The sequence below is a fragment of the Vanessa atalanta genome, chromosome 9, assembly GCF_905147765.1.
Source record: "Vanessa atalanta chromosome 9, ilVanAtal1.2, whole genome shotgun sequence".
NCBI classification, from domain to species: Eukaryota; Metazoa; Arthropoda; class Insecta; order Lepidoptera; family Nymphalidae; genus Vanessa; species Vanessa atalanta.
In genome coordinates this window covers 9,650,209-9,668,307 of record NC_061879.1, presented here as the reverse complement: position 1 = coordinate 9,668,307, position 18,099 = coordinate 9,650,209, and the positions used below count along the sequence as shown (strand labels likewise).

The following is an 18,099-nucleotide window of genomic DNA, read 5'->3' as shown; positions in this document are numbered from 1 at the left end:
TGATAATGTAGTAATATCCTGTTGATGTTCCACTGCTGGGCTTGGGTACCACCGCTCCATGTGACTGTGATGTGAGATTTTCAATTGACACATGCTATTCTCACAATGTTTCCATTCATGCGAGAATAATTATAAACAAATTTGAAGCACATGAAATTCAATGTTGTATGGGTTCGAACCCATCATGGAATAAGTATCACGTGATCTCCCTGGATCATTCACACTTAACTCTGAAGATATGAGTAATTCCTCGAAAAATATATTGCTAGTCATCATAAGTGTATATAATTCAGATATTATTATTACATTTTCAGTTTTTTTTTAATTCTAGTATATAAATGTAGAGGGTACAGGTACTGGGAGGGTAATTTTGTTGTGTTATCTGTGACACCTGAAATCGATACAAATAATTTAAAAAAATGTTTCCGGCATTGAAATTGCTACCTCGATGCCAACCGGGAACTGATCTACAAATATCAACAAGGTTTTTATTACAATAAATGAATATATTATGATCATAATAATCGGTGAGGTTTTATATATTTTTTAATTTAGTATGTACCTATTTATATAAATTTTGTCTACTCGATCGATTATTTAGTAGATAATCTCTTAGTTCTATCTATCTTTGTTTCGATTAGAGGTCGCTTGTAAGAGATACGTTATTTTTTACCTGTTTTTCCTATTATATAATCCTTTTTTTTATTATAAAAAAAAATAAACAATTAGTATAAACAGCGTAAAAACCGGTGTCTGCAGTATTATCGACTTTCCTCAAATCATGGACTCATAAGATACTTTAAGAATTAATTTATAGGTAATGTATATCGTTTTAACAACTAACAAATTTAAGTCGATGCGTTAAAAAAACGGTTATTTAAGCAGCAAGTATGCGTAAAAAAATATTTATTTGAATATGCGAATCGCATCAGCAAAAATATGTGGCGTTTGTTTTCTTTAATTCGTGGTTAACCACCACGAATTTTTCGGCTACTCGTTTTTTTTCCTAGTTTTGACATAACAGTTTTATATCTATCTGGCTGAAATAAATAAATTATGGATGCATAAGATACTATGAGAATTATAGGTACTGTATATATTATATATAAATAATTACATTAAGCCTATGTGTTAAGAAAAACGGCTATTCAATCATCAAGTATGCATAAAAAATATATTTGAATATGCGTATCGAATGTGCAAAAATGTTGATCTTTTTGTCGGTCTTTATTTTTTCCGTTACTAGTTTCTATAAAAAAAAAACAATATTATAATCTTTATCAGCCGGCTGCGAAAAATCTATATCGTTTTAAATTGTAGACAATAGATAAAATTTAATAAAACGACATTGTCTATCAATTTATTCGTTGTTAAAGACGATATTCATACATATTGTTAATTAAGGAGTATATTCAATTTGTTTTTATTAAAAATTATCATTCGACATGCATGGTGCATCAGGTCTATTCGCCTATTAATAGATAAAAACTAAACTAACGAGAATCTAAGTGATTAGGTGCATGATTAAATTGGTCTTTAAGTTATTAGAGGTAATTATATATAAAATAAACATTACTATTAATAATCATAGAGTTTTACTCAACCTATATAAAAATGTAATTTTTATTCAATATTTCGAAAAATCGAATATATAGTTTAGAATATGTTTCATAGAGGCTAAATGACACTGTTAAACCACTCCCCAAGCTTTTTGATCACAGCCTGATCCAATAAATTAATATTTCCTAATAAATTTGCGATTAACTCGTTCAAACAAACACTCGCTGACTTTATATAAAAGTATCCATAATAATATTATAAATGCGAAAGTAACTCTGTCTGTCCATCTGTCTGTTGCTATTTCACGGTCAAACTACTGTACCAAATACAATGAGATTTGGTATGATGCAAGCTTGAACTCCAAGGAAGGACATTGGCTTGCTTTTTATTTCTACAACCTGAACAAGCGAGCAAAGCCGTGATCAGCAACTAGTATATAATTAATTAAAACATATCCCTCCTATAAGTATAGGATTTACAATACATTTACAATATGAAAATTATGAAACAAGGATACGCAATACATTTAAGTATTGCAAGTTATAAAAAAAAAATACGATAAAATAAATTCTTGATTAACGCAATAATATTAATTGCTCTGTTAAAAATATTAACTCAAATGTTTGGTTTAAATATATGATTATCATTAGGAGAGTTTCAGTTATATTTCAGTGAATAGAATAATCGCAACGCTTATATTATTAATGACAATAATTAAAATATCAAAGACTCCAATGAAATAAACTAAACCTTTTTTTTAAAGTTATTAAACAATATCGTAAATATTTTGTGCAGTATCCCATTGTACTGTATATTTATAAAAGGATATTTCATAAGTTCTGAATTGACTCTTGAAACTAGAGTATATTCTATAATATGTCAAAAAACTCATTGTATATAAATTTGGGAAAATCAATAAACAACCTTATCGCACTTGTATGATAATTTCTTAATCAAAAATATTTTTGGATATAATTTGAATTACGATTAGACGTTTTAGATTCTAAATATTAATTAAGACGAATAGTTAACACTGTCAACCTTATTCGTGTCTACGTGTAATCTTCAGCGAGGGTAACACGCGTACTTCCAGCACATCGGAGGTCGCGCGCTGTCCTATATAACTCGATCTCAAGTCTGAAGCGCGTACTACCCGACTCAAGCGCAAACAGCAAACACCCCGCCGCTAAGACAGTACGTAAACGTGAAAAAAAATAATTAAAATTACAATCCAATCGGCCCCGTCAAGGTCAATTGCGAAACGATTTCCACATCCACGCGATACGATTTTCATAATTTATTAGACGCGTGATCTAAAACCGTCGATTTGTGTGGTGTGCGGCATCGTGCGGTAATTGTACCACCACCGTTTGGTTTTGCAGACCGGCGATTTTCCAGCAGTTAGAGTCAGTCGGAACTCGGACGCAGCCGACTGTCAGTGCGCGTGCGTTGCCCCGCTCCAGTGATTCTGTGACAGTGACAAGAATAACCCCCAACATGACTAAATACGTCACAGTCGTAAGTTTAACATTTTATTTATACCCAAAATAGAGTCTATAATAGACTACATGAAATTATGTTTTTTTTTTTTTTTTTTAATTTTTTTATTGTTTCATTTTATAAAAAAAAAAAAACATTCATGAATACATAATGTTTCGCGTCACAATGTTAACAGTTAAATATTCCATGACCTTACTCAATATAATCGTCCGCTACAAATATTGCCTAATATAAAAAATGATTTCTTATTGAACATCCCTTTACATTTTCTAAATAAATTTTCGGAAAAAATAGAAAAGTAAATAAAAAAAAATCGTAATAAATATATTATATTCAATTACAAATAAATATACAATAAAAATACAACAAATTTAGCAGAAAATTTAAAAGTAACAATAATATGTATTGAAAATAAGGATTGAAGTTTTTCCGTTATTATCAAAATTAATAAATGGATATCCGTTATAGCACAAGTGATGTCTATTTCTATCGTAATAAGTTATTGAAGGAACATATACGCATATAAATACATGTTGTTTGCAAGTGTATAAACTATACATACGGATATTCAATACAGAATAAACATAAATTAATATCGCGGAAACCAGAATATTAAAAAACTAGGACACGTGTCTAATAACTTAATATATTTAAAAAATCCGTCGAATTTCCATTAAATTGTCACACACACATACACATATGTGGAATTATCAAATTTGCACTATTATTATTATCAAACAATTTCAAGTACATTATTGTATATTAAAGAATCCAACGACCGAGAAACAATAACTTCAAAGATAATTTATATCTATGGTAAAAATATTTCTATGTTATACTTGCATTACAATCAAAAATGTATTTAAAATAAAATTGCCTTGTTATAAATAAATTGCAAGTACGATTGAACAAGGGTCTCTAGCTCGGGGTATTATTATGACTAGTACAGACAGGATTGATTGTTAGCGAAATAGGTGAATGTTCCTTTCGTTAATGTTAGATACAATCGAGGGCCAGTTGATATAATCAGTGGTCTTGTTAAACGCTTTACGGTGATGTCTATCTCATGTCAAACAGCAACTTAACATACCGTTCGGAGAAAACAATTCGATTTCGTTCAAATATCGAATCGAAAGAATTGATTACGTCACACACTAATGAAATATTTGAATTTAGAATGCTGAATTACGTTTGAAAATTAGCTGTACTTAAACGGTTTGCGTGGAATATATGTTAATGCGAGTAAATACTTATTCTATTTCCTGCCTTCTTAATAATTCCTTCCTTAAAACCGATGTAATCAGAAATTTAGGAAGTAATTTAATCTTTCAATGTTTAATTTATAAAAATGCTTTGGTACCCTTCATATTACAATTATGGAACATTAAAAAAAAAACGATAAAGAAACCCAAATTCAGTGATTATTTATTCATCCGTGAAGAATAATGTCGACGTAATATTTAATAAACTAATAATATTTAATAGACAATATATTCAAATTCCAATTTTAAATTCTTTATTAAATATCGAATCATTAGAATGATTGATATTTAAAGTTAAAAGAAACTAGTAACTAGTATATATATTCTGTAAGAAGAAATTCGAAATTCACCACAAAACACGACCGTGATATTTCAGAATGTGATGCGACTTTGACTATGATAATTACAAAATGTATATAATACAAGGATCAAAATGGCGAATCACCGAATAGAAGTAATAATAAGTGGGTTGACATCATTTTACGAGTGAGATACGAAAGTAAATCTTTTAGATTCGCACTGCAATTCAGAACAGAGGCTCAGCTCAGAAGTTCTTTTTTCAAAATTCAATTATGAATAGACTTAGACTTCTTTTATATAAGTATAAAACCAGCCTAAAGGGTTACATTCCTAATCGTAATTTAGTAGGAATAATTATATACGAGCCATTTGTAAAATAATCTTTTTTATAACTAACATTTATAAAAAATATATATAAATTAATCGTAATCTCAGATAATGTTTTTTAATGTAGTAACAATAGTAAATAGTTCGTAATGTGTTAAACCGTTTACTGAGTATTATATAGAGTTCCTGAATCTGTGCAGTCAAGTAATATGCGATTGCGTTTGTTCCTTGTTTTAACGGTTTCGAATATAATGTCAGTTAAACAATTGTACTAAATTTTTGTGAGAAATTTCACTTATTTACATTGTTAATTCATTTTCAAGGGAATGTGCTTATCATGAACTCGATTTTTTTATATATTTTTTTTATCAAGACGTTATGTTATTAATAATCTAAAAGTGAATTATACAGTGAACTACTAGTTACTATTCGAACTTAAGTCATGTCGAAATAATAAAAAATAAGAACTTATTATAAATCTTTTGAACAAAAATCTGTGCAAATATTCGGGGTTAAATACATTTCTATGAAAGTAATTCATTTAAAGTAGAATAATATAATTAATATAATTTTATTTAATAATAGTTTATTATATATTCAATTTCTTAGCAATTGCATTAGAAATGTAATAAATAAAATCAATATCAATAACGACAAATTAATTATTAATGTTTTATTACTTGTATATTGAATATATTTTTTATTAATAAATAATTTCAAGGCGATTATTTGAATTTAGAATGAACATGCAAATATTTTTAACGTAACTGAATATTTTTATAATATTTAAATATCTCGTCCTACTAGCCTTAAGCATACGACATTATTGTCGCACATAGGTAACGTTAAATGGTAAATAAACAAACGATCGCTTCAAATTGGATTGTAACAGTTCGTAGGTATGTACTTACACAATATGTTTAAATAAATATATTTTTTTAAGCTTTTGATAATTTGTTAATAGTTTCGTCCAAGTGCTCTTTTGTAATTATTATACATCAAAATTATTGCGTCATAACATTACATAAATGTTAAGGATATGGTCTCGTGATGAGCTAATGAGGTACGTAAACCTGTTTCCAATCATTTTTTATTCCAAATTTTTGCGTGTTTATTTAATATTAATTACGAGTTTTGACGATATCATAAGTCAATTGCAATTGTGTCTAAAATAATTATTCGATAACTGAGCCGCATAATAACGTGACTATCTCGCCTAAATTTGAACGGGTTTCCTGGTTAAGTAACATTGAAGCTTCTTTTATTATTATAATTAATTGATATTAAACCCAGCATGGCGTTTACATGCTATAAATTGTAAAAAGTAGGTCAATATTATATGTGCATCTATCAAACAAAAGTTGATTAATTACGGCCAAGGTACCACTTGGTGTCCGCTTGGAACAAAGACGATTGGTTCTCATCGTAATCGCATAGCATCAAATCGTATGACCATCATATTACTTAACATTATACATCATCGCAGTTACAGTACATATATATTTTTAATAACATCGGCTTAGATACTATTTTGTCAGCCTACAATTTCAAACTCTTTATTCTTATTACGCTTCGAAATTTGATTTTTAATTCTGACTTTTTTATTATATAAAAAAAAAATATTTAAATTAATTAATATTAAAATTAGAATTTGATCATAATAATGCTTTTATAAAATTACGGGTTCGGTGATATTGATTTTGATATGATATAATTAATTTATACACGAGATTTGCTTGCAAATTGAACACGGTCAGTTTCATATACCTGTGATACGTTCAGTAGCAGATAAGTATATAGAGATCATTTTATTATTAGTATTAAAAAGTGAATATATTTCACATTTTTTAATTCATAAATCGAATATGTTCCAATTTCTAAATACGAAATTTTAAATATAAACGATTATTATACTTGTATCATATCAATAGGATTTATAACGAATGTACTTATATCGTATAAGGCGTGAAGTTGTGGTTTCCAATTCTTACTAAATTGCTTTAGTAAGAAACTATAGATTAATGAATACTACTGAGAGATGCTTTAAGAAACTCGTGACTATAAGTAAAAAAAGACCTTCAGTTAGGCAGCAGGTTAATGACCTATTTTAAACATATGGAATATTATGATTATTTTTAATTTATAAAATAATATGTATCCAATTGATTTTCCAAACAAACATCAAAACTACCAACCAACCAACCCTTATTTTGAATGGTATTGAAGTTCGATTAATGAAATCTACGAATATATCGAAATATTAAAATCAGTGAGTACAGCTATCCCGAGATATAACTAATTAAATGGAGACAGATGGCAAAATTTGGTAACTATGTACGATCGTCTATTCCGTGCACGTGACAGTTTGACTTACCTTGGACTAGCCATTACATTCTGTGACCAAAATAATAGGCCTTTAATGATACAGTCGAGATGTTTGTGTTGCAAGTGTTGCGTAATATTGAAGGCGCATTCACAAAATACTCCACATTACTAGTGTACACGTAGAAAGTGCTCGGTGTATCATTTAATACGAATCTTATACTATACCAATGAACATACGCTCATAATATCTCATTTCCGTGTTTTTAGTACGACTTTACATACATATTCTGGTTATTAAGCAGTTGTTTTTTTTTTAAATTATATTAAGACTAAGGTTGTTTACATTTCGTATAATAATAATAACATTTATCGTATAATAATTTTTTCATGTGACAATAAAAAAAATGATGTCAATTTTGCAATAAATTAAAGCTTAAAGTGGCAACTTATAATAACAATCTTCGTACATCCTTTGCTAAGCGTAGTCAGATATTAAAAAACCATTATAAATTGTAAATAAAGAATAAAGGTACCATTGCATTGTTAAGGTATAAACTTCCTTTTCTTAATTCTTATGGTCGACCTCAGGCTATAAGAGTCAAGGCGACTATAAATGCACTGGTTATATCTTTATAACACATATAAAGGCCTTGTCATTGTTTCCATGTTTACATAAGCGTCGACCTCAACTAATTCTTTTATTTTGCGGAAGATTGTCACATATGATTAATTATAAGACTGTTTTTTTTTTATAAATCATTTTCAAGGACAAAATAATTTTGGTTATCTCAAACATATCGTTATGCGAGTATTAATATTCGGTGCTTTGTCCTAGTTTATTATGTAATAAATGTTAATTAATTTAATGAGAATATGTGCAGAATATGTGCGCTTATTATAAGCAACTGTTATAATAATCAGAATCATTAAACGGGTGATACTAAGAGGAACGAAATCAACAAACGAAAATAATTTTTTTTTTTTGGATATATATAAAATAAACTAAGTAAGTAGATAATCACAACGAGATAAATTGTTACAATTTAATGCATGATAACTCAATGTTAGCAATTGACATTTCATTTTGTCAGCACTCAATAAACTCGTAATAAAACGATTTTAGACCTCGATTAAATGATCTGCTGTTATTGGCGATTGTGTGAATAAACCGTTGATGTATTATACCCTATATTTTCTTAAGTAATGTAAATGGTAGATCATTAAGATCTTAATTCAGAGCGTACTATTAATATAAGTCAAACATAACAGATATTATCTTTTGATAACGAGCCATTTATACGTTTTTTTATTGTATTATTATAATTTTGGTAATCTATCAATAGCCGTTAGCAACACGAAGAACATTATACATATTTTTTTTATGAATAATAAATCATGGCAAATTATTATTAAATAACCCGTATATCGCGGAAGACGGAAGTTATTGCGACCGGTTTGTGGACACGCCGCGTATGTGTACGAGTATGTTAATATGCGCTTGCGCTGGTTTGGCGTTCGTAGACGAGCGACTTATTAATAGTAATTAGAATATGATTTTATACCATGTTCAAGTTAGCTTGATCTTTTGGACAAACGGGCTAATGATGAGAAACAGAAAATATAACATATATAACAGTCGATGGAACGATGGAATGCGTAATTCAAATTAGAATTCAATTTTTTTTTTACTTATTTTTCTATAAAGAGTTATACCAGCTAAAGATACCCAAACCCCAACCACTAGCTAAAGAGACCCCAACCAAAAGGACCCCCGTTCGTAACAACTTAACAATGATCTTTATTAAGGATTTTTGTAATCGATATTTGTAGCAGTTACTGCCTGTTATTCGCGTCCCTACCGTCCGACCGATCTAACATTGTACAAGCGTCTAATATTTTCAGTGTTTCTATTTAAATTTTACTTTGAAGCAATAGTATATAATAGAAAAAGTCTTAAAATTTTCGGATAACGCTTGAATCTTTAAGAACTTTTGTATTATACGTATTTTTTTGAATATTTTTACAAGTTTTAAAATCATTAAACTAAGAAAATAATATGTTCGTCATTACAAAGTTATGTCGATCAGAGAAATTTATATCTTTCAAAAAGATCAAGCTTTCTTGTACAGAGTATAATATGTTTATAAGTATAAAAACTTAAAAGACTTTTTTCTGTCAGTTAAGATTATAAAAGGAGATGGGATTATATTATGTGTTAATTCAATCCCACGCAATTATATTTAAATCTATAAAGCGTGTGTTCACAGTTTTTTATTCGTTATCAATAGTTTGTTCAGGCGAAGTTGTGATCGATCGACAGATGCGTTTAATTTGTACGTATATCTGAAGCATTATGATCTTATATATAATAAAAGTATAAGGATTATGGTTGGTTTTGATGTACTTAATTTAGAGTTAAAATGGTTCCCTTAATTTATTATGAAAACGTAAGAAGAAGATGTTTACGACAAATTTGTCGTCTGTTTGTTAACATGTATTATCGCCTCGGGCGTTCCGATAACTGTGACGTATGGGCGAGGCGATGGCCATTCATGGCGAGTGCCATGATATATGTAGTCGTGTATTGTGTAATAGCAATATTAATACTTCACGTTTAGCTTATTATAACATTGATAATTTGATGGATATTGTGTATGGAAAAATTAGAAAATGTTGCCAGTAATGGGACCAAAAAAAATTGTGTTACTACTTTTTAATAATTATTAATAATATTTTAAGCTTATTTATATGCAATGAGATAGAATATTTAACAATCGTTGACACGGTCAATCATTTTGTTATTATCGTTGACAGAAAACGGCATTTTTTATGCACTTGCAGACATGGGGTCAGCGGTTGACCTTCAAGTACATTTACTTACGGGCAATCTTATAACCGATTGTTACAAGACCAAAATTGCTTTATAGTTGAATTGCTACTAAATATGTTAGGTGTGGCATAACGGTCGTCAATTGCGTGGAAACAGAGTATATTACAACTTTGGGTAACCTTCGTTATGTAGGCGACAACATTGAATACAGCGTTGTCGTGTTATTAGTATTGTTTGTACTTGAAGATAGAGTGATAATGTTCTTTTTTTAAATTACAAAGTTTATTTGAGGTCAACAATTGTAGGTCGTATATACAATACTTCGAGATTTGAGAGATTCTTGTGTATTTTTTTAACGTAGTAATTAAATAGAGATCTGTTTTCTAGATATAAAATAGTTTTATATTATAATAGATTAACAAAGATTACATATTGATAAATAAATAGAAGATCATTAGATCTTATAAAACATTTTATATTTCTGATATCTACTTCTGTTCTAAATCGAGCAATAACTTTTATAAACATAAAAAAAAGACTTAACAACCTTTGCGCCACTATTAAGACAATTTAAAGGAAATATCTTGGCACAAATCTCAAAACATTTTTGTGTGACGTGTAAACATTAATTGTACATGAAGTGGATTTGATCTAATTCCAATCCTAAAGACTAGTATAGATGCACTCTCGATTTCCTTCCAATATATTTCATATTCAGACCAGTGGACCAATTATATACTACCAAAGAGTGACCAGGCTCAGGCAGGGCCGGATTAACAAAGTCGGGGCCTTTCAACGACAATATCATTCATAATCACGATTATTTTTACTCTGCTATATAGATCGCCCAATACAAATAAGAAAAATATATGGCAAAAACAAAGGGTTTTTTTATAACCTTATTTTCTAATTGTATACATGATTAAAATTATTATTATTTTTTTTTGTGTAAATTACTAAGATAATGATAGTGCACCGTTTGGTAGATATGTCCATTAGTGACAATGTCCTAAATACTTGCCCATGAGCTGGGTCATCATGATGAAATATACGAGTATGATCTTAGTAAAAATATTATAGTTTTAAAGATGTTTTTTTTTTAATATGACGAAACCTGTCGTAATTTATTTATCACAGAGACGAATATTTTTTTTCGTCAGTCTTTAATAAATTATCTTTTTACTGTAAATTAATATATATATATATATATATATATATATTTTAATTGTATCTCCCAGCATATTATAGAAAAATTAAAAAAATATGTGAAATATTAGTTATAAAAATTTGAAAAGTCCTAATTTGCTTAAACAATTAAACTCCTACTTGTAAATTCTCATATGAATTTTATTATAATTATTCGAACTGTTAAGTGAAATATAGTTCAACATATATTATAGATTGCTTTACATATAAAACATATTTAAAAGTATTCAATTTTAAAACGCCTTTGATTTATTTGGTTTATTCTTTAATAGTTACGATATAATATTATTTTATTACGACAAAAAAATAAACTAGTTTTTTTTATGTATTTTTTTACGCGGAAAGGAATATTTTATAATGATATTTTATATTAGGATAATTATTATTCATGAATTATTTAATTAAACATAAAAATTGGTAATGTGAGCAAAAAAAAAAAAGATCGATAATTAAATTCACATGCTCGTGATATTTTTTTGCACTAATCTTACTAGGATTGTTCAATGCCTAATTTCGATTACGCGATCTTTACACTGGTTCTCAAACTTAAGCCGGAAGACAATAATACAAATGGTTATGGAAATAGTATACTACTATTGAAATAATTGCACCACAAGTATAGTGTTAATGATTACCCTTGCATGACTTAGGTATTTAGCTTGCCTTTTGGTCACCATACAATCATACACTAATTGTGCAAATTGTTTGCAAATTATATTGACTATTGAAATAATTGCACGAACTTGACATAGTTACCTTATTATGACCGATTTACTAATCAGTTAGCAAATGAATTAATCCGTTGCGTGTATAACTGTATCGATCATTTGAATTTATAAATACAAGTAATTAGTGTCAAAATTTTATTTAAGTTGATGATATTTTCTTAAAAAAAAAAAATATTTATTTTGCATTCATTTTATTATTGAACATAATTTTTCTTGCATTTGATTTAAACGGAAGCATAATGTAATCAATTATTGTAAATAGTTGTTATTTCTCATTTTTAAATTTTAAATGGTTCCTCGAACTTCATCTCAATGTTACCGTTAATAAAAATACTTAAATTAAAAGGAACAATATTCGAACTACTTCTTACCTGTATCGAAAACAATGCTTTCACGTGACAACGTTTAATGGGCACTTAACTTCAACCTACTTAGAAGAAAAACGAGTTCATATTAACTTGGGCCCTTATTCAGTGCATGCTCTTTGCGCATTTTATAAAGCATCTATTGTAAACTATCTTTTGCAACATTAGTTGCTGTCCATGCATATTGCAATGCATACTTTACGCATTGATTTAATTTGTTGTGTTGCACTATAAATATTTGCAATAAATTATCATGAGAATGTTCTGGAAAGTTGTATTTTAGGTCCGTAAAGACTTCGAAGATATTACGACATCTATCTTTACGCGGCAATTCATATTGCTACTTTGGGGAATTGAAATGCTATAGATTTTATAGGGTAAAGTTGTTTTATGCATAGTAGTTAAGTAGAGAACGATTGGAATCCGGTTTTGTTATAAAGTTATGCTGTAAGGGTCCCTACATAAGTAGATATTAGGTACTCTCAAAATTACATTAATCTTGAAGAGTTGTTCATTAACTTCCTACCTATTATTATCACCGTAAATAGTTTATTTTAATAAAATGCGTTGTTATCATTTTGCGCTTAACAAAACCGTTAGACTTTAGATCGAAATTGTTATCAAATTACAGGATATTGTTACAACTTAATACGTTTATGGGCAAATTACAATCGACGTTAGTTGCGGCAAGGCGTTCACACTTCATTTATTTCGGCTGCACGGCCGTGTGAAGGCCCAACTAACCGCTGGAATGCATGTGTTACTCACAATGTAGAGGTATTATGTTAAGAATACACATAGAATATCTTTAGGGTCGGTCAAACTCTGACATATCATGTGTCTTCCTCTTACGAATATGATGGCATGGATTAATTGTGATTTTCACTAAAATAAATAAATAAACATATGTGTGTGTAGTACGTACCGTTATTAAAAATAAGTGAGCTATAAACGATTCTTAATATTCTCAGTGTAAATATATTTTATATGAAATCTATTAAATGAAGGAATATTTTAACACGGTTAAGGTTTAATATTATGAAATATTCAACAGTTTGACTAGTTTGTACGTGGTCTCGATAATAGGCAGGCGTCGCACGTAGCTAACGTAATCGTCCTTGTAAGGATGCAGGCTAGATTGTGCCTAGATTGAAGAATTTATGAGAATAATTAGGTAATAAAACCTTGCTCCAGTATTGTAAGGAACTTAATAATTGATACCATTGTTCGCTGGATGAAAATCGTATTATTTTTTTTTTAAATTGTATAATGTAATGCTACTACTTTGGTGTTGCCAGTGACCAATAATATTCTTTTTTTTCTTCTCTTTTTTTGTCTTTCTATCGCTACCATCACGTGGTAAAAAATTAATGTATTACAGATGAACCATCATATATACTCTGACTTTATCATATAAGGTTATTATTTCTATTTAAAACTCGTATTATATGAACCATTGAAATGTAAATGATTGTTCATAATTATTTGATTTTTGTAATGTAATAAATTTCTTATTGCTTAATATAATTAATTTTAAAAAAAACCTATTTAAAAAAGTCTATTATATTGATATAAAACAAAGATCAATAATTTAAAATCTAAGAGCATATTACGTAAGTTAGACTCTACTTATCCGTGAAGTAAGCCACAATTAGGTAACAACAGCTGATTGTTAGGAAACTATCTCGTAAGATTATGGACATTTATGTATTATATATGTATTTGAAAAAAATATCTTAAGTAGCATTGTGCAACATTACAATATTCAATAATTTATCGTTTTTTCATCATTATTACGAAGCGTTTTTGCATTGAAAATTTAAAAGCTATAACACGAATAATTCAAGTAATAGACTAAGTATTAGATGTTATATCCGTCCCGTTTAAATAGGCAGTCTTGTAGATAGATACGGCTGCATATAGTTTTGTCGTGTTTCATTTTTAAACGATTAATAAGCAATTGCCAGTATCGCACAAAAGAATAACATTTTTCAGACTAAAAAAAAAAGAAATTATACAACAGCATTAAAACCTTAAAACAAATTATGCGTTTGTAATAAGATTGTATTATGTTTTCAAGTGACATGTTTCTTAAGATGTATTTAACTTTAATAATTTTTATTTATTTTTTCTCAAAAATATTTTTTTATATTTTATTAAAATTAAACGTTTATGTACATATATGGTATATGGTTTAAGATTAGTAGAATTTGACAACTTTTTTTCACGGATTATACGTTTTAAACTTAGTCTCAAAATGTTACTACAGCACATCCACTTCTAGACTGTACCATAACCATTACAGTTGGTACATATTTTTATATAGGTAGGCCGAAGGTCCGTCATTCTTTGATTAATATTTTAAATAAAAACTTATCATTTAAAAGACAACCATATAAATTAATAGCGTTAATATTCTAAAACGTAGAAAGTAGATCGAAGCTGTTATTGCAATTACTTTTGAAATAATTTATTCCTTAAATTATAAACATTGCGCTATGGTTATCTTAATATTCAAATTGACTTCGAAACAAACCGTCGGCAAGTTTAAACTTAAATGCAGTCTAGGAAGTTTCAGCTAAGTGTAGTATTGATAAGAGCATTAGCGATAAAACAACCTCCAGCGTTAAGATACAATCTGTGAACTTACTTCGACATGGTTTCATGTTTAGTCAGATCAAATGTATACAATACTGTGGCAAAGTTATCTTTAGTTAAACTTTTTGTTGTTGAATTAATATTGCGGAACATCTGCTTGCTATATTATTAGAGATTATTTCCTCCTGATTGATTCCTGCCACAGCGGACATTCGGTAGGGAGACTCGCCCAACGGTGCGGGACATTTAAAGACCTAAGTGTAAGAGCTTAGAGACAGGCTAAAGTTACCTTCTGAGGCACGGGAGTGTTAACTCTTGCAATTCTTCTTCTGACATTCTCCGGGCTTGTGGGTTTCTATACAGAAAAACCAATTTAAAAAAATTTTTAATGGCTTCATCGGGAGTTTGATCCCAGGGTCTCGGGATCTGCGGCCTTATAAGTCACTGAACCAAGAAGGTAGACTAGCTATAAATATTAGGTACGTAACAAAAAAAAAACTATAAAAAAAAGTGTACGGACATATCAGTCTTCCGTTATAACTTATTCATATTTTAGATATAATTTATTTCATATCTTCCGTTATTTTTATCATAATGAGTAAATTATACTGTTAATTAAAATTTAAAATATAATATCAAATAATACAATATGATTTTAGATATCAATCCTCGTATCTTAAAATTTTCAATTGAAAAAACTAATTTCTTTCGTTTATTGTTTTTTTGTTTCGTATAATTAATATTGTTTCTATAATACATATTCTGATCGCGCCAGATGTTCAACTACTTAACTTAAATCAAATTAGTTAATCTCGATTCGATCAACGCTTCAGAAGTCGGAGGTTACCCTGAATCTAGGAAGCTAAGATAAATGTCGTGTTCATTACCTTTAATTTAGACTCGTGTAGTTAAAAACCTTTAAAAAGTTAGGAAATATTGTTAAAGTAATAATTTCAAATCAATTATAGTGTAAACCAGTATTGGCATACTTGAGTGGGCGTTTAACGTGTAGATTTATGTTATTTACTTCATGCAACAAATTAACACTCTTACAAAATCTTAATTAGCATAAATTATGAAATAATTTTCACGGATAAACTAACTATAACTAAATTGATTATATTATAAATGTTTAACTTATGTTTATTAGTTATAACGATAAAATGACTTGGTTCTAATTATACAATAAATACAAAATTATATTTAATATGAAAATTATGAATGGAATACGTTTTCGAAGTGATTAATGAATAAGATAAACTTATATGTGATAATTTACTTTAATCAACCATGTTTAAATTAATATTTATTTTTAATACAATACACACGAATTTTAAAATATTTCTTTGCTTAAACAGGACTTGTATTGATTGTTTTATTTTTGAATATTTCAAAATTAGAATAATTTCTATTATGAAATATACAACAGATTATATAGCATTCCGCTCCTTATCCAAAGGCTTCGCTTCCTAAAAGTAGAAGCTTTGGAGTCTGGATTTAGGTATACATATCTCAACCGACACTTCACAATTTTCCTCAATCGAGCATAAGATTAATTAATCACTATACTTAAATAAATAAATTATACTTAGCCGGATATGAACCTGAGACCTTCCATTAAGTTCCGTGTTCGATCCACTGAGTCACTAGTTCTCAACTCTAGATAATTATATTAAAATTTATTTCATACTATAATTCGACTATGATTTATAATATCTGAATTATATTTGAAATGTAGATGACTAATAGGCCTATGACCCACTGCTCATAAGTGGCCCGCCTTCAGCAGGCCTTAGTTAAGGTCACATATCAAGTTCATACGTTCGGAGGCAAATCGCGTATGTACATTTATTACATAACAGTTTCCGCGGTTCCCGTTCACTCGCTATTGCGGAATTGCAAAACCTACAATCTTAGCACTGTGAATAGAGAACTGGTTTAAACGTTGTGTTTATATATTTAATTAAATAAATAAATTTGTTAATTATTACATTTTAATCGTTTTTGTAACATTTAAAAACAGACTTATGTTTAAGTTTATTAAATAATGTTTATGTTAATACATGCTTGTCACGTCAATAGTAAATTAGAAGCGGATGAAACTTCAAATAATTATACACCAGATATGTTATTTAAACTTCCCCAAAACACGCTGCATGTTCTAGTTTAACTTAACGTTCAGTAGTCGTTTCAGTTTCGGATTTCAGTGTTGATAATTGACAAGTGTGAACGATAAGAATAACCTAACCTAGATTTTTTTTTAATTTCATTTTCAACCTTTATTTTAATTATTTATAGCTAAGAGAACGGTGTTTTAATATCAACATAACAATAGCGTTACAGTGTTACAAAGTGAATGTATTTTTATATGAGCAATTAAATTGAAAGCAACGAATTGTACTAAGGTCACGGAAGAAATCAAATAATAGTACGATCGACATATTGATTAATATGATTTAGTATTCATTATGTTTCACGTTTGAAATTAGAATTAATTATGCACTAATAATAACATGCTTATAAATAACGTCACGCGTTTTTTTTATTTTTTATGTCGTATAATTAGACGGGCAAAGCTGGTGGGCCACCCCGTCATAGACATTGGCACTGTAAGAAGTATTAACGATTTCTTACATTAACATGCGTCACCAACATTGGAAATTAAGATATTATGTCTCCTGTGCTTGTACTTACAATGGCTCCCTCACCCATCAAAGCAGAACACAACTGCTGTTTAGCGGTAGAATATCGTACCTACCTAAACGAGCTTGCACAAACCTCTATCAAGTAACTGTTTATTTTTTGAATTTTAGACGTTTTATTATGTAAATTAAGGATATGACCTCAATATATTGGATTTGTATTATATCTGATATTGCAAGGAAAATGATGTTTGAATAATGTAAACATTTGTTAATTTTATCGTTCTTATTTGTCATAATCGAGGATAAAACCGTATATTTGATGGTTATTTATCGGCATTTATCGGTTATCAATAAATTTTTGTTTATGTGTGTAAATATTTACATCAGTGAATATATTTCGTAATAAATTATAATTTGTCAATCATCTCTATATCGAATCGAGGCTCTTTTATT

At 28.7% G+C, this 18,099-nt stretch overlaps 1 protein-coding gene across 1 annotated transcript in view; it reads left to right on the top strand.

Moving 5' to 3' along the window:
* Positions 1–2,712: 2,712 nt before the first annotated feature.
* LOC125066288 overlaps positions 2,713–18,099 on the top strand; it is a 34,497-nt gene continuing 19,110 nt past the window's right edge. Inside the window, exons 1-2 of the mRNA XM_047674316.1 lie at positions 2,713–2,754; positions 2,943–3,078. Coding sequence (XP_047530272.1) covers positions 3,058–3,078 — 21 coding nt within the window. The 5' untranslated portion in view covers positions 2,713–2,754; positions 2,943–3,057. The remainder of the gene's footprint in view (positions 2,755–2,942; positions 3,079–18,099) is intronic.